Raw genomic sequence first — 27572 nt, 5'->3', positions numbered from 1 at the left:
GGGGTCTTCCTCTCCGCTTGGCTCAGCTTTGAGCACCACCGAAGTTGTGTTCGGTCCACAGTATGGTGGCCAATCCCGCACACAAGAAACCATCCTTGCCTTATACTCCGAGACTACACTGACTTGATACAAGTTCTTGGTCTCCAGCTTTACCTTCTTGGTCGGCCGTCGCAGAGGAATCGTTGGAGTAACCTTCCTCCTCTTCTGGTCCCTCTTTGCTTTCATCGCGGACCATAACTTTCTTCTAGTGCCAAACATTCTAAAATTACAGAATAAGATTGACATCAGCACTTTTTAAACGTACGTACCGTAAAGGAATTCAACGAATCCTAAACTTCAGCTCTAATCAAGAGAAAACGCTACGCGGAAGACTTAATATGAAACACCCTCGAGACACTTGAACCTGGAGTGTTCTGATACCAACTGTGATACCCCTCAAATCCGAGACGCAGGTTGATCAGGCCCAGGCCCAAACCCGAGGGATATCGAACAATTAATATGTTAAAACGAACACGGAATACAAAAATAATGAATTAAAGAAATAAATAATAATGCTGAACGAATACTAAATAAAAACAACCTCAGTCATTAATCATTAAAACCAAACTTCCCGAAACCTCCAATTCATACAACTCAGGAATCCATCCAGTGGACCCCTAATAAAAGCCCAAACTAAAATTGAAACAACTGAACTAAAAACTAAAGCTAAACATATAGAGTAGTCCTACGTAGTCGGAGGAATGAATATCTATATCTGCTCTGTATGTCCAAGCTCTAACCCTGGAACTGACGAATACATGAAAAATAAAGGAGTGGGTCAGGCCCACATGTAAGTCCTGATCTACTACAATCCAACAGTAATCCAATACGTAGATACATCCTAGGAAGACTCAACAATAGCTAGAGTAGTCCATATATGTATATTGTACACACTATAGGACGTTCGCTAGTGCCTGAATAGAAGGCAACATGCAAATACGCACCCTAAGGTGGGCATGAGTACCTAAACCTACCAGGGAACAACACCTATGTCCAGTTATCCATCCTAGACAATATACGCGCCCTAACCATGATCATGAGACTCAAGCTCATACCACGGCACCATATAATATATATATATAAAGTCCGTACTCCTCCTAATACAAAATACCATCCATTTGTGTAGTGGTCTGATATATGTATAACAAATCCATCCTGAAACCATAGTAGGTCATTCAATTCTCAATTGATATGACACAAGTATGAGATGGACTTAACCTTTATGGTTAATTCATACCTCAATCCAGATTAGGTAGGACTTAGTGTTTGAACTAATCCATCCCTAGAATAGGTAGGTCTTAGTGTTTTGAACTAAGCCGTCCCTAATATGCCACCATCCCATACCAGTGCATATGCACATACATAAGTAGGACTTAACTTTTATTGTTAATCCAACTTTTTTCCAAATAGGTCGGACTTAGTATTTTTAACTAATCCGTCCCTAGTATGTTACCGTCCCATACCGATGCATACAATCCTCCAGATAGCATAGTTAATAAAACGACACTATATATATCCAACAACCACCCTTCATAACATGCATCAATATAAATTAACACATATCCAACAATATTAGGCAGTCATTATAGAGCCTAAAATCCAATTCCAATAATGTATACAGCTAAAACAAGTATAAGCGTTCACATCCTCTAAAATATCCGTACACTGATGCAGTTGAATAACAAAGTGAATATTAATTTGATCCAACACAAGCATGGTTAAGTTCAAGTAATCCATGTTACTTATAATCCTATCCAAATATGATTAATTAAAATTAAATGACATATAAACAATCCTCCAAGTTCCAAAGTGTAAGCTGATTAACATTCAAAGTTCAACATGTAGGATCTTCCCCTAACTGTACACTGTCCATACCTTAATCCATTTATGAATCATTGTTTACCTATATTCTTACAGGTCTAAAACAATAATATACATCATTTAAGACAATTTAAACGAAGTGCTAACACTTTGTGTAGTCCAAACAGTGCACAAAACCTAAACTGGGAGTTTAAAACCAAAAATCCCAACTGAGTAAGCTAAGTTACAACTGAGCAACCTCAGTTGCTAACTTAGGGGGCTGAATTGCTAACTTAGGTGCCTCAGTTGCTAACTTAGGCGCCTCAGTTGCGAACTTAGGTGCCTCAGTTTGTGCTGAGGTCTTCTTCTTCGTCCGTTCAGCCTCTGTAAACCCTTAAACTTCATTGTTAAGGCCCCTAAGCTTCAACCTAAGTCTCATACGTCCATACTAAATTATTTTAAGTGTTTTAGTAGGCAAAGATTCAAGTTAAACCACAAATCATACATAAAGATCTAAGAAAATAATGAAATCATGCACAAGTATATATAACCATAAAACTCTCAGTTTTAGTCCGTTAAGCATGCATGATTATTTCGTTTTATCATTAGTTAAACCCCTGGAGTCTAGCTAGGCATGCACAGAACACAAATTAAAAGGAAAGAATAGAACAAAGACTTGCTTTAGATTTAAGTCCAGAAATCTTAAACCTCCATCTTTGAGTTTTCGTCAAAGTCCTAGGCTGTAGTTCTACACCTCCGGTGCTTTGGTTCTACCCGGAAACAACCACGTTCATTCCTCCTTGAACTGCTTTATTAATCACCCAAATTCCACTCTCGGTTCCTCTCTGCCTCTCACAACCTTACTATGTTTTCTCTCAATATACTAAGTATGTGAATAGGGTTTTCTCTAACCCTAGCAGACTTGTTGCTCTATATATATATAGGTTTGAACCAAAACCCTAATCCTTGTATGATTAGAGCCAGAACCCTAATGTAAATTAAACCCTAGTCAGCCCATTCGTGTAATCTAAAAGGAATTAAACCCCAATTTCTAATATTAAAACTGTTACTCATTTAATCTAATTACACACGTAAGAATTTCAAATAAAAAAAAAAAATACAACCTTACAATAACCTATGTAGAAAAAAACATAGACAACAGTTAATTTAAACCAATAATTATCAATTATTAAAATAGCCACATAAGCACATAATTAAACAAATGTCAGTTAAATAAAATAAATAAAACAAATAAGAACACATAAATAAATCACATAATTCAATTAAATTAACAACTAACCCATTAAACAAAAATAAATGCAATTTAAACAATTTATTAAATACCAGGACTATCCTTCTGAAATTAGGGGTATTACAGATGTGGAGGAAGAGCCTAAATAAGTGACCTTCTGGGGGTTGCCGAGGATAACTTCTATGGCTTTGAGGATCTCATTGGTAGGTTTCGCAGCTTCTTCTTTTACCTTAAGATACTTGGGCAGAGGGCTCTGTAATTGCTATTTGAGTATATTTCTGGAAGTCACGCCTGGTTGAGGCTGTCTAGACACCTTCTTTGCTTCAGTCTGTGTCAACATATAGCATTCCTTCGCAACGACTTGATCGCCCCATAGGTTAATAACATCTTTTCCGTCCAGAGATAAGCACCGCATCACCTGATGAGCGGTGGACGGAACTCCTTTCATCCGGTGTATCCAGCCTCTTCCCATGATGAGATTATAGGAAGGATGGATCTCTGTTAAGACAAAGTTTTTCTTCAGAGTCCTCTTCACCGTAGTTACGGATAAGTCTATTACCCTAAGGGGATCTACTCTTGTGCCATCGAACCCCTTCAATGGGCTGGAGGTTGGTCGAATAGATAATGACGGGATCTCTAGTTGCTCAAAGACCGCCTTTGTGATGATGTTGGCACTACTCCCTGGGTCTATCAAAACCCTCTTGATCATGCAATTTGCCACTAAAAGACTGATGACCAATGGATCTTCGTGGGGGAATTGAACTCTGGATAGGTCACCATCGCCGAATCCAATATTGATGCTACCCGAAGCGATAGCATTGACCGAGGATATCTTCCTGAGCTTATGGGTTGCCCTCAATCTGGATCTGTATACCTCCTCGGACTCTTGATCATCTTCAGATCTGCCATGTATTGCATGAATGACCTTTACTTGAGTACCTTCTACCTTGCGAGGATAGACCTCGCGGGGCTTCACATACTCCTTCGTCACGAGGTAATCTGCCAACTCACCTCTGGCTATCAATATTTTCACTTGTCGCCTAAGGGATCTGCAATCATTGGTTGAATGCCCATAATCTCGATGATAAGCGCAATGCTTGCTTTTGTCCCTCTGTTCCAAGGGTTGCTTCATTGGTTGCGGGGCTGTGAACCTCATCTTATTCTCTTGGAAGAGCCGAGCCAAGATAGTTCAGAGAGGTGTAAACCCTTCCTCTATCCTTTGCCTCTTCTCAGGTGCCTGGGTGATCGGTGTTGAGGCGCGTTGGCTTTTCTGAATTTTTGAATTTGGAATTCTCTCTCGAGGCTTGTTCTCTACTGTCACGAGGGTGGCATGCTGCGCTCGGTGGGTTACATTTTCCTCGAGCCAGATGTATATCTGGGCCCTTGCATTGAGAGTCTGCATGTCTGGAGGAGAATATTTGACCAAGGAAGTATGAAACTTCATCACCTGAATCATTGCAAGTTTAAATGTTTCTATAGCAGTCGCGGGATGATAGTCTGCTATTTCCGAGGCTTCCATGTTGAATCTAGATAAGAAATCCTACAGTGTTTCCCCTTTCTTTTGCCTTACAGTGAAGAGGCTAGCAATACTCTTCTTTTGCTTCTTATTTCCGCAGTATTGTGTTAGCAACATGGTGCACAGAGTTACGTAATCCAGGATGGACTTATGTGGCCTATTCCTGAACCACTCTAGTGCTGCTCCTGTTAAACTGGTAGGAAAAACTCTACACATCCAAGGGTCATTACGGTCATCCAAAGCCATCTTTTGGGCGTAATGATCCAGGTGCCAAGAAGGATCTCCCGTACCGTCAAACTAAGTAAAAGAAGGCATGGTAAATTTCTTGAGCCTCTCAACCATATACACATCGTCAGTGAAAGGAGTTTTCACTAGGGAGTTTTTGTGCTCTCTAGCCATCTCAGCGGGTGTCTGAATCTTCAGGAGTCTTTTCTCATCAAAGACATCTTGAACACCAGCACCATCTGGAATTCCATTGGACTACACCGTGAGCTTATAACTAGACTCGACTTGCTTGTCCTGTATGCGACGAGGGACGTTGTCTGAAGCGACAGCCTCAGACCTTGCCCTCTGCTGTTGCTGAACCTCGTTTGGCAGAGCCTCGTTGGGTCGTGCCCCATTAGGTGGAATCCCGTTAACTGGAGGAATATTCTGATTAGGGGGTGCTGCTATATCACCTGGTGGTGGCGGTGGTGCCAACTGAGCCATCTCCGTTTACAAAGTGTTATTCTACTGTTGAAGCAATGCGATCTGAGCTACTCTAGCTTCGTTTGCTTTACGAAGTACGTTAAACTGGTGTAGAAACTTTTCACGCATCCTCTGTATCAACCCTGTCTGTTGATCTATTGAAGATCCTCCGTTCGACATTCCGGATGGTAGTTGCAGGATTCACTTGAAACAAGAGCAGGAATATATTTGCACACGTTTCCCACAGACGGTGCCAAAGTGTAGGTGCAAAATTGCGCTCAACCAATAACGATTGAGAAAAATAATACAACACACTCAAAAACAGTAAAAATAAATAAGAACAATGTATAGAGAAGCGTAGAATTGCTTGGATCCTTTTATTGGAGTTCTGGGCCTCTATTTATACACAAAAATTGGTAGAATAAGGTAGGACTCACGTTACTTGTCCTCCAATTCTTCCCATACATGACTTTCTTTACAAATAGAGTTCTTTCTATTGTATAATATTTCCTACGCAGAATTTGCCTTGTATAGAACTTCCTATCAAAGAATTCTCCTTTTATGATAAATCCTTCTACTGATAAGATTTGTTCAATATTGGAAAATTGGGATGAATATATCTTGAACCAGTTGGGCTTGAATAACGGGTCGGATGTTTAATGTTAACATGTTGGGCTGATAATCTCTTGATTCGGGCTTCAACAGGGTTGAAGGTCAAATAACAATAGTATTGGGCTTGTGAACAGTGATCTTGGACTAGCCTTAAACTCAATTTGGGTTTGAGTGAGGTGGGTTTTATAAACTTATCAAGGATAAGTTTATATTTATGATGACGTGGATTATTCTCATTGGAGGGAGATTTTTCCCTCCATAGGTACCAATATAACTGTATGCATCTTAACTTTATACATGCCTTTGTTTTATTATTATTATTTTTTTCCCTTTGTTTATTATTATTATTTTTCCCCTTTGTTTATTATTATTATTTTTCCCCTTTTATGTTGGGAAATACATAATATTTGATATATAATTTAATATTTTTATTTGAAATATATGTATTGGATCAAAAAATCAAAATATAATTTATTTGAAATATATGTATTGGATCAAAAAATTATTTTAGACGTCTACATTTTTAAGAAGTTGGGACATTTAAAAAGTAAATAACAAAAAAGAAAAGAAAAAAGGTGAGCAATATAAAGTTTTTTTTTTTTTTTTTTAAATTGTTTATGAGGGTATATTAGTCCAATTTATTAACTTGTAAAGTTGAAAAAGTCTCCTAAACGGTCAAAGGGTAGCTTGGTCAATTTCTCGTGTAAAGATGTGTCTTTGTCCATTTTTAAACCCTTACGGGGTGTCTTTGTCCAAAAAATAGGTAAGTTTCCTTTGAGTATTTTTTTGTCAAACCTTAAGGGGTGTGGATGTACTTTTCCCTAAAAAAAAAGCATATATATGAGTTTAGAATGTGAATATAATAGTCACTATAAAAAGTGCCCAAGATTTTTCTTACTCCACAGGAGTAAAAGATCACTGCCCTGTACATTGAATTTGTATCAATTTGATACGATTTTTTACTCATATATTCAATAATAATTAATTGAGATCGTTGATCCAGAACTGTACAATAATTTTCATTCATTGCAATTTTTTCTTCTATCTGTACACCACAAAATATGTTATAATTAGAAATAATCAAATTAAAACTTAAAATTCTAATTACAAATCGTTTCGGAATAAGTTTTCCTTACAATATTTTCTAGTTCATCTTAATTAGTGATAATCAAACATTTTTCAAAAAATTGAATGAATCATTAACCATAGGAACTAAAATGGAATTGAAAACAAATACAAATAATTTAAAATTGAGTTTATAAAGCTAAATGGCAACCAACAGGGTGCAAAAATAAGAGATCAGGCAGACTCTGTTCACACAAATTAATAGTTTTTTTTTTTTTTTTTTTTTTTTTTTTTCCCTCAGAATATTCAAGAAGGCCCAAATTCTTAGAATCCCTCGACAATATGACTAATTTTTTAGAGTTAAGGAAGGCGTCTTCCCACGAGACTAAATAAGTCATTATAAAAATATTGGAGAGTAGTCACAAAAAATACTTAACAGAGACGCGAATCCCTGAGCAAGGGCTAATGAAACATATAAATCTAGCGAGAAACATGCTAGCCATATTAGCGGATAAATTAGCAGTATGTTGAAAGAATTAAAATATGATAAAAATTATTCTAGAGTTTAGTATAATCTTAACTTATGCATCAAAAGGCAGAATTGAATTTTTTATTTTAACACTCGTCTCGAATGGATCTAGATTTGGATTAGACACATGCACACGCAACAATGCTCTGCATTTGCATCAGCTGAGTTGACATGAGGTGCTGTCCCATCACCTTAAATAGTGTTGCAAACTGCAGCAAGTATAATCACATCACCTTTTGGCCTTTTCTTCTTCCTACATAGGTGTAAGCTAGTACGTATTTAGGAGTATTCTACGGAGTACTAGTATAGCTTATACCTTCTTTCTTAATTTAATGAAGCTCTCTATATTTGATTAACAGAGACAATTTCTTTAGTCTAGTAAAAAACATTTACATATATATATACAAGCATAATATCCGTTATATAAATTATAAAGAGAATAAAAAAATCACACTAATATCTCCTCATATTTTTTTAAAAAGTAACAAAATGTAAAATATTGTGATTCCAAAATGATAAGAATGTCAATAATAAAAATAAAATCATATATGTTAATGTTTTTAGTTGTTTTATAATTATTCTCTGTATAAATTATGAAAGTACTTATCGATTTTATTTCTGCTAATTGTATTTTTTTTAGTTAAACTATTATATTTTTTCTCTTAATATTTCATAAAAATACACATCTTTCTCAAAGTGAAATCAAAGTAATTAAATTTTTATTTTTCATAAATTAAAAGAATTGCTGAATAAAAGTTAATTCTAGAACAAATTTTTTTTTTTTTTTTTCTCAACAAATTCTTCTTTTTATTTATAACTGTTGATCCTTTATATCCGCAGCCTCTGCGGATTCTAAAGATGGTTGTTAACTAAAGAAGTTGAATAAAAATAGAAACTAGCTCAAAAGAGAGTTTGATTGATTATACTACGCATAATTAAATTATACTAACATTATGATGGTAGTGGACCCAAAAGAGTCTTAAAATAAATTACTTTCTAAATTTAAATTATTGGATTACAATTAAATTTCTAAAATTACTTCTCCTAATTCATAAATCACATGTAATTGATGTATCACCACCATATTAATCCCTTATCGATTAAACTTTAGATAAAAATCCAAAAGTCCTTATCAAATGGATAAAATTTATCATATTTTAATGATAAATCTCTTCCACCATCAGACATTCTTTAGCAATAATTTTTACAGGTACATTCTATTGAACCCAAATGATCTCCTTCGCCATTTGATTTGTCAACATAGGTATCAACAATAACTTATTGCTTCATATTCTCTATTTCTTTTTCTTTTTTTCATATATACTCTCATACCTATTTATTTAGATTCATTTTTGTCAAGTCTTGGATTTTATTTTTCTCAACATGCATACTAATAAGAACAATATTATTAAGAAATTATATTTATTTTTAAACTTTTTAATTTTTAATCACATAGTACTAGTTCGGTGCCCGCAGTGAAAAAAGTCTCAGCGAGTATTGAGTTATTATTATTTATTTTATTCTATTTTTATAGTTCGGCTCCTGAATTTGGTTATTTATTTACTTAGAAGCAGGGGTGGAGCCAAAAATTAAATTTCGGGGGCATAGTGTAAATATATATATATATATATATATATATATATATATATATATATATAAAATCAAGACAATACATATAGATTTTATAAATCAACTCAAAAAAGAAAATTTGATTTTTTTTTTAAAGGAAATTAAACGAATTTAAAGAGTTAAAAAGAGAAAAAAAATACTAAATTTAATAGATAATTTTAAAAAATAAAATTTTTTACGGAAGGTATTATATGAATTTTGTAAAAATATATAAATTTAATATATATATTATAGTAAACATGGCCAGGCCAGACCCATACAAGCTTGAAAGCCTCAGTATCTACATTTGTATTCCTTTAATTCTTGGAGCATTATTTAGTAAGGATAAAAGGACATCACACTAAATAATGAATTTTTAATAAATATAGTTTTAATGTGTGCTTTGTACGGAGCTGTAAAAGGAAATGTAAAAGAGATATACTTTGCATTTTATCAAGATATTATATAATTCGTTTAATATACATTCATAAAGATTTTTATTTAGCAACTAATACTCTGTTTTTAATGATCTGATTTATTGTTCTACATGGATATGATTGCACTAAAAAAGCCGCTGAATTGTCGGAATAATTCATAATTCATAAAGATGTGATTACAAATTACCAACACGAATACTCAGATTTCAAATACTCACAAAGAGATAGGCCCTAACATAGCACTTAGCAGCTCCATAAGTAATTAAAAAGGAAGTAAATTAATTGTGATTGGTACGCTTGTTCTGTGTTTTGCCCCTTTTGACATTGATGACCTTCTTATTCTTAAACTTGACTTGAGTCTTGCACTCACTGCTACATCCTTGAACCGTGTCATTAAACTTGACGGTGGATGTGAACTCCACCTCTTGTTTGCACCCCACACGTCCAGTGGGTTTGTCCACCAACTCTTTTGACTTGTGCTTCTTGTTCATTTGTGTTGAACAACCTCCCTTTTTGCTCGATCTTGTACATGCTCTTTGATGTCTTTTCCACTTGCCTCTTACTAATACTGGGCATCACAACCCCACCTATTGGCATTGCATCTACCAATCCAAAAACAATCATCTTATATCTTTCCGCCATGAGAGAGAAAGTAGATGTTTAGAGCGAGAGTGAGAGAGAGAGAGTGGAGGGAGATTTGATACAGAGATTATGGTTAAGCCTTGCATATATACTACTAATTTATAGGGGGAAGTGGGATATGAAACACTAGCAGTTACATAGTCTAGTGGGTTTCCAAGTTCCTACTATAAGATAATAATCAACGTCGTTTTACTGAATTAATTTACATTTCCAGTAACAATTAGAATTTCATTCACTGTATGTATACATTGCACATTGTAGGAGACATTTGAGTTAGAAATATATGGAATCGTGGCTAATGAAAGAACACTAGCCACATTGTCCCCAAAATTCATTGTCTTGATGCAATGGTGAAAATTAATTACCACTTTTTTCTCTTTCTCGTTTTTTATTTTTTTATTTTCAAACAATTTATACAATACTGTTGGAGAGACATGAACCCTTTATGTTACCCTTTATGTTATTTTATTCAATTTGGTATTAAATAGTTCTACAATATTAATCTGTATGATTAAACATGGAATATGAATAGGGATGATAGGGATATTTGGGTTCTAAATCTTTAAAAAGCTAGAAGTTACAAAAGTGTGATGTTTTGTGATTAGACGGGTATACTCACTTTTTAGGTGAGACTAATTTTATCTTATATAAATATTTGACCTCAAGAGAAGGGAATCGAACCCAAAATCGCTACAAAAATTAAGTCCAAAATCTTTCTTCTGATTCGATATAATTCGATTAATTATCAATTAATATGTTTATATAAAATGACATATTAAGCGGTACCTAAAATTCTGCTTAACTTGGGCATTATATTAACAATCAACAACTCCAAAAATTTTAAGCCATTTTGTTTTTATTTTTTCATGGTAGCTAAACTTAACACATGCATTCAGTAAGAGAACGAAATCCACCCTATCTGTGTTAGAGAGGTAAATGATGTATTACTCAACTCAAGATTTTAATAAAATTTTATCTTATTATGAATAAAAATTCTCTTCAAAAAAGTAGAGGTACTGCACACCCACCAATCACTGATATGATATCATTATTAGTGGGAGAATTCAATTTAATAATGGGTGACCGTGTAAAATCTCTCATTTCCTAAAAAAAAAAAATCTCTCTTATCCCATAGAGACTGAAAGTAACTTCACTTATTGAAATCTTAGCAATCTAAGATGGCATTGACTCCTAATCAAAACACAACAAATATCCCATAAACATTAATTATTTCAAGGACGTGGTGGCCCGAATCAAAAGGAAGAATCTTCCTTTTGACCAAACATAGTTTTAGAGATTGTCACTTGGTGACCAACTCGAGCAAGGTCTTGAAATTTCGAGTTGAACTCCCATTTGGTCCAACAGCCTTGAGAGCAAGCTCTTTGAACGCCCCAAGTTGCTCCCTTAATTTCTTCCCTTTCTCATTCTTAAGAATCAGGTCCAGAGCATGCATTGTACCACTTTTAGTCAAGACCCCGCCTTCAACCCTCACTCCAATTTGCAACAAGTTTTCGACCATCCATGTATTCAATTGCTGCTCTGCAAAGACTGGCCTCCCGATCATTGGCACACCACCGGCAATGCTCTCCAACACCAAGGTCCATCCACAATGCGACACAAAAACTCCAATAGAAGGATGTTCCAACACTTGTACCTGAGAGGGGTTCGAGTATGGACATGAGCAAAAGCTTGTGAGTACTTAACTTAGAATAAAAAACAAAATAAAATAAAGACGTGTACCTGGGGTGCCCATGCCACTATTTTTCCAATCCCAGTGCTTGTCCTCCCCAAGAATCCTTCTGGTAAGTGCCTTGTCATATTGTCCCCAAGAGACCAAAGAAATGGAGTACCACTTGCTTCAAGTGCCTCGGCCAATTCCCCTACCTCTTTAGGCGTAGGTGTTGCCCTGGTACCAAAGCCAATGTATGCCACGGACGCGGCTTTGTGCTTGTCCAGCCAAGCTAGACAGCCATGCTCATCCCTGTTCGACCATGGTAAAGGCGATGTGAAGTTGAAAGGTCCTACACTGAGGAACTTCTGAAACTTGGACTTGAGATCATTTGTATGAAGGAGGTCTACTTCTTCAAAGGAGTTAATGATAACCGCGGTGGCTCGTGGAAGAGCATGTGCCATTTTATATAGCAGAATTGAAAAGGGAGCTTCTAAGTTTCCCATGACCACTCCATTAGGCAAGTCACCAAGGCGTAATGAAGGAAATCCTGGAAGGAAAGTCACAATTTCATCTTCACGTCCTGCAACATCTGTACCTACATTTATATACATTGATACAAAGTATATAATTATTAGACTTTAATCTATGAATTAAGAAACACTAGATTACACCAAGAAACTTCACAATACGGAGGTTCACTTTATCATATGGTATGATGTTGTCAACCCTGGACCCGAGAGTAACCCCGCACGATTTTACTCATGAATTTTACTCTTAAAGATCTCGTACCACTTTGAGAAAGCTCCATCACATATAAGTTTTACATTTCTCTCACCCAAGCAATGTGCCAGGATTTTTGGTGTGCCCGGTGTACCGGGTACATCAAAATCGTCTGTGCACAACATACGCAGGCACGAACGACTCTAATAACTCGATGCACTGAGCACACAGAATATATTCTCCACTGGACCCCAGCTCATGCCTATATTCCTTCTCAAGAGAGAAATAAGATGATATCAATGTGAAATGAATTTTTAGAGTTATAATGACAGAAAACAAAGTTGATTGGCTCAAAATATATATATATATATATATATATATATATATATATATATATATAATTTTATATGAATATATATACTCTCCCTTAAAAAAATGAACAAAATTAAAAAAAAAAGGCTTGTTGAATATATTTTACCACTAGTGCAAACACTTTGCCTGATGAGGTCAGTGTAAACATGTACGGAGAGTGCACAAGGCGTGGAGAACCAAAGTGGCAGCCAAGAGACATGCATGTCCTCCGCCATCTCCCCCACAAACCACAGAAACGCATCAGATATCAAGCAGTTAATCCGCTTTCCCATATCCGCCTCCGCTGCTTCCATCCCTCTCCTAAAATTCTCTGGCACCGCCTTTAGAAACAACTCAATATCCTCCTCTGGCTTACCTGAGAACACATAGCCCTCTGCCACCCCATCGAATACATCATAGCGTTTGATATTCTCTGGCATCGGGGCCGAGAATAACGACTGGTTTGCTTTTGCAGTGCTGAAGAAAGAGAAGGTCACGTGTGGTGCAGCAGCCGCTAAACTCCGCGTCAGAACAAGGAGGATACCGGTGTGCGAGGCGAACGGGAATGCAAGCACACCAACATGTTGCTTCTTTGGAACTACTGTTGACATACTTTTGTTTGATTGGTTTCTGTCAAGTTTTGGTGCTAAGCTCAGGAAAAAGGAATGTTTTTGCTCTAAAAAAAGAGGACAGGTATAAAAAGAATGAGACACGGAGTGTATATATATATATCTAGACAACATAGCTGGTGGACATTGTTTTCTTATTTGAAGTTAAACCAACCAGTCAACCACACACACCATAGCTACCCGAACCCAACAACTACTCCCTGTGCACCAGTATTGTTTATGTAACACAATGCCGAGCCCCCTCCAGTGCACCCAAATGGTACTCTTTCGCTAACACAATGCCGAGTTCAACATAGGTTGGTTGCGTGGACTCCATGCTTCACAGTAGCGTAGTGTAACAAATTCAGACAAATATCTCTATAAACTAGCATAATCGGAGAGCCTATACAAGTGTATAATAATATTCAACCCTACAAACTAACCAATATGGTGAATTAGGGTAGAACCTCGACACTTGACTTAAATTGGGCTCCGTGCCAATAAATTATAGATTGAGCTATTCTTTAACTTTTTTTCATGCATCTTTAGGATCCCTCTTGTATGGATTTCGGTGTCGTGGCTCATTATTTTAAGTTTGAAGTAATGGTTTTAAAATTATAAATAATTGTGTTGAAAGTAGGCTTCAAAATCATTATTTCAGCCTTTGAAATAATTGTCTTAAATCATGTTTAATTTGTTAAAAATGGAGATTTCAACATTTGTATTTTGAGTTTTAAAATTTTAATATAATTATTTTGAAACTCGAAATAAGTATATTGAACAATAATTTAATATGCTGAAATAGTAACTTCAATAGCATTATTTAGTATAGAGATGTACATACAATACCATAGGATTAGCTACATACATACAATATTCATTGGATGAGCTGCCTCATTGGGATCCTTTAACGTGGTTGAAGGACAAATTACTCTAGCATTCCTTCACACTTGGCGCCAACTAGGTTTGTTTTCATTTTAGAGGAAAAAGAAGACTACCTTGGCCGATATAATTTTTTTCTTCTGTTCTTTTTATTAAAATATTATATTATGTATCAAGAGAGTAGCATGAGATAAAAAGTATTTCTCATTTTATCTTATTTATTTTAGTCACAAACATTTTATTTTAATAATATTTATTTTATGAAAGAGTAATACAAATATATATATATATATATATATATATATATATATATATATATATTTTTCATATTTTATTTGATCATATAAAAAAGAAACTTTAATTTGCTAAATCACAAACAAAATAAATAATAGTAATAATAATAATAAATATATAAAGCAATATTGTCAGATACTCTCAACAAATTGTCAGATACTCTCAACAAACTCGGTTCATTTTTATTGACTAAGTCACGTAGAGCAGGAGCGAAAGTCTAAATTTTTTTTAGAACGGAAGCGTCTTGAGAGCGTTTGTATATTAGGTTTAAATAAAATTATATTAGGTCATGACATATATATTTTATATATTTTTATTTATTTAAATCCATATACAAATATATTCATGATTATTTATTCCATTAATGATATATGTAATAAATAAGTAACTTTTTTCACTAATAAATGCATGATTTATTTGTAATATTATATATTGGGAAGTTTTTTAGCAGTATATTTTTAAGCATATATAATTAATATATATATATATATTATAGTATTTAATGTATATATATTGAGTAATAGTGAAAGTTTTAAATGTATATATAGTAATATAGGTGTTTTATATCTAACAAATTTAGTTATATAAAGTGAATTCGTATGAAAATTGCGAATTAAAAAAATAAATTTGTGAATTACAAAAATTAAATTTATACATTTTGTACAAATTTATTTCCAAATCACAAATTGGCGTACAAAACTTAAAACCGAGGCCTCTTAAAACAAATTGTTTCGAGTTCACGAAATATCTTTTATTGGTGAGAATATTTTTAATGACTTATGGACCGGATTCATTAAAGCGATAAATACATATATGGCCGTATGTGTTCCACGTCTCTCCCCAAATTTATTGCATTATAAATCAGTGGCCAACCGGCAACCTCAATGAGACGTATAAATCAATAACCAACCAGTCAACCACAGTGATTTTTTTTTTTTTTTTTTATTTGGTTTTTTTAACCACAACAGGAAGAACTAACATTCAAAGAGAAGAAGATACATGAACGAAAAGAAGAGCATTTAACAACTGGTGATTGTTTGAAAAAGTGTGATACATATATGGCCGTATGTGTTCCACGTCTCTACCCAAATTTATTGCATTATAAATCAGTGGCCAACCTGCACCCTCAATGAGACGTATAAATCCATAACTAACCAGTCAACCACAGTGATTTTTTATTTTTATTTTTTTATTTTTTAACCGCAACCTGAGGAACTAACATTCAAGGAGAAGAAAATACATAATACAAAGGAAGAACATATAACAACCGGTGATTGTTTTAAAAATTGTGATAAAATTATACTAAGCGTTTTTTTTAATAAGAAAATCCTACTTTACTAGTTCTCTTTCTTTTTGGCAAGGAAGATTCCTTTTTACATTGAATTTATAAAAACAAAACATCATCACATCACCCCCCCCCAAAAACAGACACTTAAATTGAGATAGAGGGATTACTTTCATAATCTTGATGCTGCCCTTAATAATTAAAAAGGGAATCTTGCTATTACGGGTGGATCCCCCAAAAAAAAGACATTTAAATTGAGATAGAGGGATTACTTTCATAATCTTGATGCTGCCCTTAATAATTAAAAAGGGAATCTTGCTATTACGGGCGGATTAAATTATCAATGGGGTAGATTAAAATTAAACATGAATTTAATAACACAATTTGTTAAGCAAAATTTTTTATTAGGGCTTGTCTAGCTTGGGTTTGTTTGGCTTAGGCCTTTATTTTAGCATTTTGGCTTAACTGATTTGGACTTGTTTGGATAAGCTAAAACTAATAATATATATATATATATATATATATATATATATATATATATATATTTGTTGGGTTAAAATTACCCATAGTAATAAACATTATTTTTTTTTTTTTTTTTTTTTTGGGTGGGCTGGAGCCCAACCCAACCCTAGATACTCCATTGCACTTGAGTCTTATCTCTTAAGATAATTTACGTAGACTTTTCTTATGGTTTGCCCTAATTACAGGCAGCACTCTTCCTATTCTGAAAATTACGCGGACTGACCATCAAATACACTAACAGACACTTCAAATTTACTGAAATACCCTCAATTTTCTATGATAAATGACTAAAATACTCATATAAATAAATAAATATATATATATATTTTGGTCAAAAGCTAAATTTTGTATTAATGGTTTCTTTTTGTTTTGGTACGGGTGGTCTGCCATTGCATCTCATTTGCCTGGAAGGACCGACAACGAAATCAAGAACTACTGGAACACCCACATTAGAAAAATGCTTCTCCGAAGGGGAATCGATCCGGTCACTCACATTCCTCTTCTAAGCTCATCTCACATCAATTTGTTCGGTGTCCAATCCCGCCAAGTTAATCCAGAATTGCTAAGGCTGGACAATAATATTTCTCTTCTATTGTCTGAACACGAAAATCAGAACTTTCATTTCCAAGGTGATCAAGAAAATCAATATGGCAATGCCCCAGTACTCCAAAACCAATTGGTTCAACTTCTTCAGACACCCATTCTTGCGGCTTGTACCACATTAAGCTCATCTTATATACCATTTTCTAATGTTACCCAACTACTCATGGAACCCAATTTGGAGCAACTTTCATCTACTATTACAAACCTCACAGCCTCATCGTCTCGCAGATCCTCGCCCTCGCCCTCGCCGTCTCACAGATCCTCGCCATCTCACACAGCCTCACTGTCTCAGAGATCCTCGCCGTCGCCGTCTCAGAGATCCTCGTCGTCGCCGTCGCAGAGATCCTCGCCCTCTCCGTCTCACAGCCTGGCCGTCTTAAACCCACCACCACAATGACTTTGTATGTAAAATTCATTTCTGTTTCGAATTTTGCTGGGATGCCGAAGTGAAAATAGTCACCACACCTCTGGCATGTGACCCCATAATGAGCACCGTACGGGAACATGATTTGAATCTTACTGCCGCATCCACAGGTGACAGGGAGAAGAGTCGGGTTGAAGGCAGCGAGAGGGGGCTGGGGAGGGACGGTGGCGGCTGGGGGTTGGGGAACGGCAGCGGCGGCTTGGGGGCTGACTCTGATTCTCCATTATGGTTTGATTTGGAGAGTGTAGAATAGCTGGTGTGAGGAGAGAGAACAGGGTTAGAACTATAAGAAAAAAGAGACAAACACAGTATAGAAAAAATATATACGAGTTCAATTCATAAACTTACCTTCGTTCTCGGACTAAAAATGGTGGGCTTAGTAGAAAGATATGATTGGGTGTGAATTTCGTCGCAAACCCACCACCACAACCCGTCGCCGTTGCAGATCCTTGCCGCCATCACCACTGAATAACCAGAAGCTTTAGTAGATGAAGATGATGTGGCAACATATTGACCATGGATGACGTAGGATCTGGAAAATATATATATATATATATTCATTTTAATATAGGAAAGGATATTCAATGAAAAATAGTAGCTAATGTCATTTCCATCGTTGACTGGCGTTGACCGTAACGAAAGGAAAGTCTGTGTAGAATATTTTAAAAAATAAAAGAGGTCTGCGTAATTTCCAGAACAAGAAGGATGCCGCCTGTAATTAAAATAAATCATAGGAAAGGTCCGTGCAAATTACCCTATCATGATAATAAGTTATTCTCATTTATTCTCTATTATTTTCTTTCATTTACCTTTTCTAAATAAGAATATTATATATTTTTTTTTCTTCATAATTTATCCAAACATAAATACAGATTATTTATATTATTTTTTTTTTTCTCAATCATAAATAATGCTATCATTTCATTTCCTTTTTCTTTTTATTTTTAATTTTTTTTATTTTATCTCATAACTGTTATTATTTCTTCCTCTTCTTTTTTTCTCTCTCATAAATAATATTACTATTTCTTTTATTTTCCCTCCTATTTATTCAAATGAAGCCTAAAATCTAAACAAAAAAACAACATTAGTAAGGAGATAATTTTCATAGAGTAGCCACTTCATCTGCCACCATTTTGCTATGACGCCTAACATGGATAACATAAGATGATTAATAAAATTTCTTGTTTTAATGGTTGAATGCTTCGTTTTGCCAATCATATCGAATTACATGGGTGCTTACATTTCTTTTTGAAAAGCGTGTACTTAACATTTCTTTTAGAAATTCTCTCGTTTGCCTTTAAAAATTACAATAAAATGTGTATTTTATCTAGGCACGTATGGCATGAGATCATATTATACATCTAGTACAAGATGTGACTTATTTTTCTACTTCTTCTTCTTCTTCTGGTTTTTTTTTTTTTTTTTTTTTTTTTTTTTTTTTTTTTTTTTGTTAAATTTCCTTACTTCCCAACCCTTTTTCCCTTTTTCTTCACAATTCTAATTCTTGACATAAATGTATTACCGTCTAGGCTATACACACATGCATAAATGCATTATGTGATTTATAATTTATACTTAATTTAAATAAATATATTTATGTATAAATGCATATGTATAATTTTGAAAATGGGCTTGACGTTAAAGGTAAAGTTGCTTCTCGAAGGTATTTCTAGCTAAACATAAGATCTGGAGCTAATTAATCTTAACAGTGACCTTATTGACTATGTTTTTTTTTTTTTTTTTTGGAAAGTAAGGATAATTTTATAGATTACTGCAATATATACAAGGAGTGATAGGCCCACAAAGAGTGGACAGCCCACTCAAAAGGGCTTGGACAAAGACATTGTCCAACAAAAGCATAAGAAGGCCCCCGGAAGCTACAAAGACAATTCTAGTCCATGGCATTAGACTATTCTTGTCTAAGGCATACAAACTTCCGATGTAAAAACACAAGGGTACGACACCCTAATCAAGTCGATCCGGCGGCTCAGGTGGTGGTTCGATGAACGCCGGCAAGTCCCAATCAAGCTTCAACCTTCTAGCACATGGTGAGAAGTGGTCGGTCCATAGGGACTTGTGTGATGGGTCCACCCTCAGTGAGAGGAAGAGGGGAAAGGATATTATCGCAAGAAATCTCATTGGCAGGAAGGTCAGAAAAAGCACATGTCTCCCCTTGCTGATGTGACTTCTGATGACAGATATTTGAAATTTGAATCTCCTGCAGGTTGCCGGATGATGAGCAAGAAGGAAGATCCTTAAAGATAAGAAGTAGCTTGGCATAGTTGTGCGCCGCCCTGTTCATAAGGTTCACAAGTGCAGAGTGTAAACTATAATTATTCGTGTTAAACCATTCATCACAAATAAACATGAATCCCATAATCTTAGAACTTCATGATTTTCACATATCTATAATGCATAAATAAATACTAGTTAGATATAAATACCTCGATTCACGATATCAATTCTTGTTGAGATTAAGTCCAACGTCCAGATCCTTTGATCACGAACTAATCTGCAACTCTGATCAACAGGCAAAGGTGGAAACTAGTTTCTCTCTCTTGGCCTTTTGCACACATAAAACTTTTATGTGTTGTTTCATTAATTGTACATAATTGATGGAGTATATGCACTTTTATAAAGGCAGAGAGAGGACCAGTTTTCCTATTAGTAACATAATTCTACTTTCCATCAAAGTAAGAAATAAGAAAGGAAAACGCTTCTCCAATAAGTAATTACCAAAAAGGTAATTATAAGTTGACCATAAATAAATAATATTAATTGATATCTATTTACTTAGCCACCAAGTAATATGTTACATGTCCAAATCATGTGGGCCACAATTAAATAAATAATCCTACATTCTCCCACTTGACACATATGATAACTTCTGTAGTGGTTTAGTAAAATAGTCATTAGTGTGCACCATAAATCAAATTAAGGTATTAAGTTGGTCATCATAAATACTATGGTAAATAAACTACCAATGTGAGTCATGGCGGTTGTATGTCCTTAAATGACACAGTCCCTTCCATGTACCACAACACTAGTAATCTATTCAATATAGTCTATAAATGAAAAGTATCAATAATGATCTAATAATAATGTCTTTTCCAAGATTATTCCTCTTACCACTTATTAAAGCAATATGTACATGTACATTAATTAATAGGAAATATCAGAAACACATTTAATCAGCGCAAAATGTCAAATATATATAAGCACTATTTAAGCAATCTACAATTAAAAAATAATCATCATTGACTACATTTAAGACCCATTTTTTCCACATGTTCCATAAATGTCTTGAATGGTAGTCCATTCATTAATGGATTGCAATCATAAGTTGTGTACTTATAATTTCAGTAGACATTCGTTGTTTCTAAATATCTTCTTTAATGATAAAGTATTTCAACTTTAGAATACCTATCATTTTTCATACAAGATGATCAACAATTGCAGCATAAATTTTCAGCAATCTGAAAACGGTACCCATAACTCCAAGTCCTGAAATAAATTCTGCAACCATAAATTATAGCCTCAAAGCATGCTACAAATTAAAATTTCATAATAGACAAAGTAATCATAAATTACTTTGCACTTTTTCATAATATTGTTCCTCCAACCAAATCTTCTAGAACTCTTTCAATATATGCTTTATGAGACAATTCTAAAAACAAATCAATATGATCTATAATGAAATATTTCTATTCCTGTCACATAGGATGCCTCATCCATATATTTCATTTCAAAGTTCTTAGAGATAACTTTTAGTTTCATATAATAAACTAAGATAACTACTAACAAATAAAATATCATCAATATATAGAATCAGAAATATAAATTTACTCTCACTAACCTTCTAGTTTATACACTGATCAACAGTGTTTTTCTTAAAACTAAAAGAAATAATGGTATCATTAAACTTAATATACCATTGTTAGGAAGTTTGTTTAAATTCATATATTGACATCTTAAATTTACGGACCATGAATTCTTTACCCTCTAATATGAAGTCTTCAAGTTGTTTCATATGGACTTCCTCTTATAAACTCCTATTCATAAAAATTGTATCCACATTCATTTGATGTAACTCTAAATCATAATAAGCTACTAATGCCATGATATTTTAAAAGATTCCTTCTTAAATACTAGATAGAAGATTTCTTTATAATCTCTTCATTCATGACACTAATCCATTTAGTAAAATCATTACTGTTAATGGCTTGTGAATATGTAACCGGATCCGTATATATTTTACTATATATCAAAATCATATTCTTACAGATATATCACATAGTCATCCGGAATAGCAGATCTCATTTCTCTTTGAGATCGTCTTAATGTTATTCCTTATGATTCTTCTACAATCTATTCATTGGTGACAATCTCATTATAGAGTTGTTGATCATTTAATTGTTCTTCGTTGTTATACGGTTCAACAACTGAAGGAACAATTATTTCCTTATAAGTTATGGGTAAAGATATTTGTACCCTAACTTCTGAAATGATCAAATTCTTATTTTTATCACTCCCACTGATTTCACCATTCTTAATGAATCTGACATTACCGGTTTCAATAATTATCGTACTATGTTTCGGATAGTAAAACTTGTACCCTTTAGATTACTTAATATCCACAGCATTATGGGTAACGAGGAATTACTTAACATACTCCTAACCAATTCCATAAGAGTACGATTACGCCTTACAGCTACACGCTTCTGCTGTGGCATGTATAGCAAAGTGTATTGAACACAAATGGCATACATTTCAAGGAGTTTAACAAACGGTTAGAGTATTAACATGTTTCATCATACTTTACATAATATTCACCACCTTATGATTTTCACTTTCTATCTAGTTGTTTTTTAACCTCATTTATGTATACTTTAAGAGTACCCACCGCTTGAGATTTTTCATACAACAAATAGGTATATCCATAACATAAAAAATTAACTATAAAGGCGATAAAATACTTTTCTCCTCCAAAAGATGGAACACCAGAAGGTCTACAAATAATTTCAAGAAGCTATGTACTTATTCTGGTTCATTTCTTTGTGCGTTTAGTTTGTCTACCCTTAATACAATCTACACATACATCAAAATCAGTAAAGTTTAGATTCAGAAGAATCACATCTTTTACTAATTTTCCTAACCTTTCACTAGATATTGACCTAGTCTTTTATGTCAAAGATAAATTTTCTATTAATTGAGTTACGCTTAATTCTAACATTATGATACAAGATCAAAATGATTTTAATAAATAAACCATCAAATTTGAATTTACAAAAATCATCAACAATAATACCATAACTCACAAATTATAATTTCTTAAATAAATATCATTACCAAATTTAAATGAAAAACCATTAACATAAAGTTTTTGAAATAAAATCAAATTATGGGAAATTGAATAAACATAAAATTTTTTAAACAATTTAAATAAAATCCACTGTCTAACATTAAACATAGTGTCACAATGGTTTCAACAAAACTTTTCCCAATTATCATAAATAAGAAATTCTTATTTGAATTTATGGTTTAGGCTATAAAAAATTCTTGCATCTATTAGAAACATAAATATTAGTACTTAAGCCAACTTATCATGTATTAAAAAGAATTTCAACAAGTAATTCGCAATATACAAAAGCCAAAAGCGTACTTTTCTTTTTCGAATCATTCTTTATATGTTATGTAATCTTTCAAAAAGTGTTCAATACATTAATAACACTTTTTCATTATTACATTACTTTCTTTTAGTAGATTGACCTAAATCTTTTAATTTTAGGTGTTGCTTACTTATTGTCTTTTCTGACTTATTCCCAAATTTCTTTCTAACTTCTTGAGTCGTCAAATGAACATAATGATTACCTTGCTACTTAAGTTTTGTCTCCTCATAAATTAACATAATGGTCAATTAAATCACTTTCCACTTGTCTTAATAGTGTTAATTCGAAATGACCCATACTGAATAGGCAAGAAATTGAGAATAAATTGAATAAGAAAATTCCCATTCACAATCATCCATAAGGTTCTCAATTTTGCAGCAACATTAGTCATCTAAAAATACGATCATACATGGTACTAGTACAACAAAAAATCCATAGTAGTTATATCAATTAATAATTTTCGTTTTAGATATTTATCTACAACATGAAAACATTCTTATAATCAAATATTCCTTAGCACTATCACTATGAGGAACAATTATTCGCATAACCATAATGCTTAATCTGTTCGATCTCTCCCAAGCTTTATGGAGAATCTTTTCTTCCTCACTGTTTTTATCAGTAATAACAGTAAGTTTCTCAATTTAAAATGTTAAATTAAGATTTAACACATCTAAATTTTGAACTCAACTTACTCATTTTATTATGAGAAGTTAGTCATATTGAGAATCAGAACAGATGTAGCATGCACATTAAGGGATGTAATAAAACAAATATAATAAGATAAAATCTTAACAACAGTAATACTTTGAGTTAACAACACGTATGTATAACTTAAAAATATAAATACAATGTATAACGATAGTACCCCTTTGGGTGGCAACTATAAAATGCTAATAATGATGCTTACATGTATTTATATGTATACCTTTATTGGTGATGCATTATTTAATTAAACAAATAAGTTACCTTTGGATATTCTATATTTACCTAATTAAAAAATATATATATACGACCCTTTAATTTTTATTTAATTACTTGAAAATCAATTCCCTTTGAGGAATTATTTCTCATAATTAAATAAAATCAATATTCATGAATATCACAAAAATTATAAGCATCATAATTCATGAAATATTGCAATTATGTTTACTACTAAAATTAATATTCATCAACTATTATGGTTAGGCCACTTTGGTAGCTACCAACCTTTACATAATATGAATATTAAATTAGATAGTAACTAATTTATGATTAATTATGTCTATTACAAAAACTAATATTCATCAATCATTATGATTGGGCCACTTTAGTAGCTATCAATCTTCACATAATATGAATATTAAATTAGACAGTAATTAATTCATCATTAAGTTATATTTACTACTAACCCACACATAATATGAATATTAAATTAACTAGTAATTAATTAATAATAAATTTACCCATTTAACATTATACACACATACTCATAATTGTCGATTAAAGTTTAAGCAACTTCGATCTCAAAAACTTAATAGTCCGAAATTTCATAGAAAATATCTTTTTATTTTATATACATAATAAAATATATTATTTTATTTTCGGACTTAAAGATCATAATTGAATCAATTTAAAATTGATTCTACAATATGTATGTATGTTTGGATACGAAATAACAAGTTATTTGCATGTCTAATTTATTAGATTAAATTTATAAACTCACAAATTATTCTAGAAATTCAAATTCCTAAAATAAATAAATCAATACATATATTTTATGTATTCAATAACTTTAATTTTAATTTATTTTAAATTAAAATCAGAATCTTCAAATCATTGGACAAATACTTATAACAATAATTTAAACCTCTTTAATAAAATAAATAAATACACAAACTTTATGTATTTATTAATTTTTAACTAATAATAATAATGAGTCTTTATAATCCTTTCACAACTGACTGTTTCTATAAAACAATAGTAAGACAAATGCTATTATTATTATTATTATTATTATTATTCAATGTTCTTTATTAGTCATGCACGAAAATCAGTAACCTAAAGCATTGAAGTTGTTTGTCTTACACACATTATGCATACGTTTGTACTATTACATATATGTAAACTATGTATCAGTAATCAACTTTCATAATTCAATTTTGGCTCGGAAATTGAGGTACCCAAACCCAAAAACCACACGGACTGATCTAAACATACGATTCTAAAAGAATGGATTATACAATCATTTAATTTTAAAATTATACATATTATTTATGCAACTTTAATGAAAAATAATGAGTTCCTAAACCGTTAACTCTGATACCACATGTAAACTATAATTATTCGTGTTAAACCATTCATCACAAATAAATATGAATCCCATAATCTTAGAACTTCATAATTTTCACATATCTATAATGCATAAATAAATACTAGTTAGATATAAATACCTCGATTCACGATATCAATTCTTGTTGAGATTAAGTCCAACGTCAAGATCCTTTGATCACGAACTAATCTGCAACTCTGATCAACAGGCAAAGGTGGAAACTAGTTTCTCTCTCTTGGCCTTTTGCACACATAAAACTTTTACGTGTTGTTTCATTAATTGTACATAATTGATGGAGTATATGCACTTTTATAAAGGCAGAGAGAGGACCAGTTTTCCTATTAGTAACATAATTCTACTTTCCATCAAAGTAAGAAAAAAGAAAGGAAAACACTTTTCCAATAAGTAATTACCAAAAAGGTAATTATAAGTTGACCATAAATAAATAATATTAATTGATATCTATTTACTTAGCCACCAAGTAATATGTCACATGTCCAAATCATATGGGCCACAATTAAATAAATAATCTTACACAGGGTGAATAGTGGGGTTGCCCATCTCCATTCCTTTGGTACTATCGACGTGGGACTGGGAAGCTCTAAGGGAAGCAAGATCACCCTCAACTGCAGCAAGTTGTTTCCGTAATCTAGCAACTTCATCAATCAAGTCAGCCTTTGAAGCATCCATAATCACAGCCTCTACTCCTTCAGGTAAGTAAGTGACTTCTGAGACGATCTTGTTGGTTAGATTAAGAATTTTGTCACTCTGGAGGGCCCTTCTGATCTTGTCCTTGGTTGAAGATGTGACTGAAGGTGGTGAATCGTGAGTAGGAGGACTAGGTTGTTTCCCATTATTGGGCTTGGCATATGCTGATTGAGCTTTGGAGATGGGACTGGCATAAGAGACTTTTGAGGAGGATAATGAGCGATTACGAGAGCTGGAACTGGGGAAGGAAAAGGTGTTTGGGTGGCGAGATGGTTTTCCAGTAGATGGGGAAGCTCTGCATCTTAATGGGATTACAGGGGAGGTGGCTGGCGGGATGGTTTTCGGTGGGTGGATGAGGGGAGGAGGACCCATCTGGTTGTGGTCCTATTTGGTCTTTTTTTTATTGACTATGTTGACATGAAGACGTGGAGAAGACCGAAAGAATTATTACTTGGAGATAACAAATGACAGCTTAATGATATTGTCACAAATGATGAAGATTTTTATTAGTTTGAGGGTAAACTCAAAATTTTGAGCAATTCATTATTATTATTTTTAGATAAACATAGTTGATTATTTGAATTACATTTTTGTATATTAATTTTGTAATGATGTCATGATTATTTATTGTGACATTGTCAATTTGGATGAAATGAAAATTTATTTTATTATTTGTTATATTTTCTTTACGGAGACATGGCATATACTACTTCTATCCTATATCTTCATTATTGTTCTTTATATTTTCAAAAAATTTAAACTTGGTAACTATATATATCTAAACTAAAAAGGACAAGTTGGTAATTTTAAAAGGAGACAATGCCTTAATTGGATGTCCCCTTAAAAATTCTAATTTCTAAATATGAACATCTAATATGGTACAGATGGAGTACAATTTATAAATAACATGTGTATAGCTGAATTTTCGGTTTCAAATTTTTAATCCAAATAGTCTATTTATATATGTACGTATTTGTATTCAAATTTTTACAATTTTCATTTTTTTTGAATTTTTATAATACGTAACTTTTTAGAAAAATTTAATTTATATTGTTACATTCTCATAGCTTCTTAATTTTTTTAAAAAATTAATCCGTCTTTTTTCATACCTTATTTTACTAACTATGATTGTGCCTAAGTATTATTTATTTATTTATTTTCTTATGGTATTGTAGGTGCAAATAATTCGTTTAACTAAAAAATCAATAGGAATAGATACAACTCACTCAAAATAAAAGAACAATTAACAAGAATAATTCAGAAAGAAGCTTGTAATGCTTGATGATCTTTATTGGAGGTCTACGCCTCTATTTATATACAAAAAGATGATGGAATT

General features: G+C 33.0%; 3 protein-coding genes across 3 annotated transcripts; 1 reads left to right on the top strand and 2 right to left on the bottom strand.

Annotated features, from left to right (window-relative positions):
* Positions 1-3353: 3353 nt before the first annotated feature.
* On the bottom strand, positions 3354-4247 carry LOC132277990 (uncharacterized). Its single transcript, XM_059779825.1, has one exon. It carries the CDS (start codon positions 4245-4247, stop codon positions 3354-3356), a length of 894 nt encoding a protein of 297 aa, XP_059635808.1.
* A 6948-nt stretch (positions 4248-11195) lies between these two features.
* LOC132279257 (anthocyanidin 3-O-galactosyltransferase F3GT1-like) lies at positions 11196-13634 on the bottom strand. Its single transcript, XM_059781188.1, has 3 exons — positions 13058-13634; positions 11928-12454; positions 11196-11841 (listed from the first exon to the last, which is right to left on the bottom strand). The coding sequence occupies exons 1-3, from the start codon at positions 13539-13541 to the stop codon at positions 11488-11490; spliced, it is 1365 nt and encodes a 454-aa protein (XP_059637171.1). The 5' UTR covers positions 13542-13634; the 3' UTR covers positions 11196-11487.
* Positions 13635-15527: 1893 nt separating this feature from the next.
* On the top strand, positions 15528-17694 carry LOC132277989 (transcription factor MYB102-like). The gene is made up of 3 exons (XM_059779824.1): positions 15528-15533; positions 15683-15743; positions 16860-17694. The coding sequence occupies exons 1-3, from the start codon at positions 15528-15530 to the stop codon at positions 17519-17521; spliced, it is 729 nt and encodes a 242-aa protein (XP_059635807.1). The 3' UTR covers positions 17522-17694.
* The last annotated feature ends 9878 nt before the right edge of the window (positions 17695-27572 follow it).

Source organism: Cornus florida, unplaced genomic scaffold (assembly GCF_030987335.1).
Source record: "Cornus florida cultivar Cherokee Brave unplaced genomic scaffold, ASM3098733v1 CherokeeBrave_3.0.0_Hap2_Chr10, whole genome shotgun sequence".
NCBI lineage: Eukaryota > Viridiplantae > Streptophyta > Magnoliopsida > Cornales > Cornaceae > Cornus > Cornus florida.
Note: the sequence above shows the minus strand (reverse complement) of the source record. Positions and strands in the feature narration are given on the sequence as shown.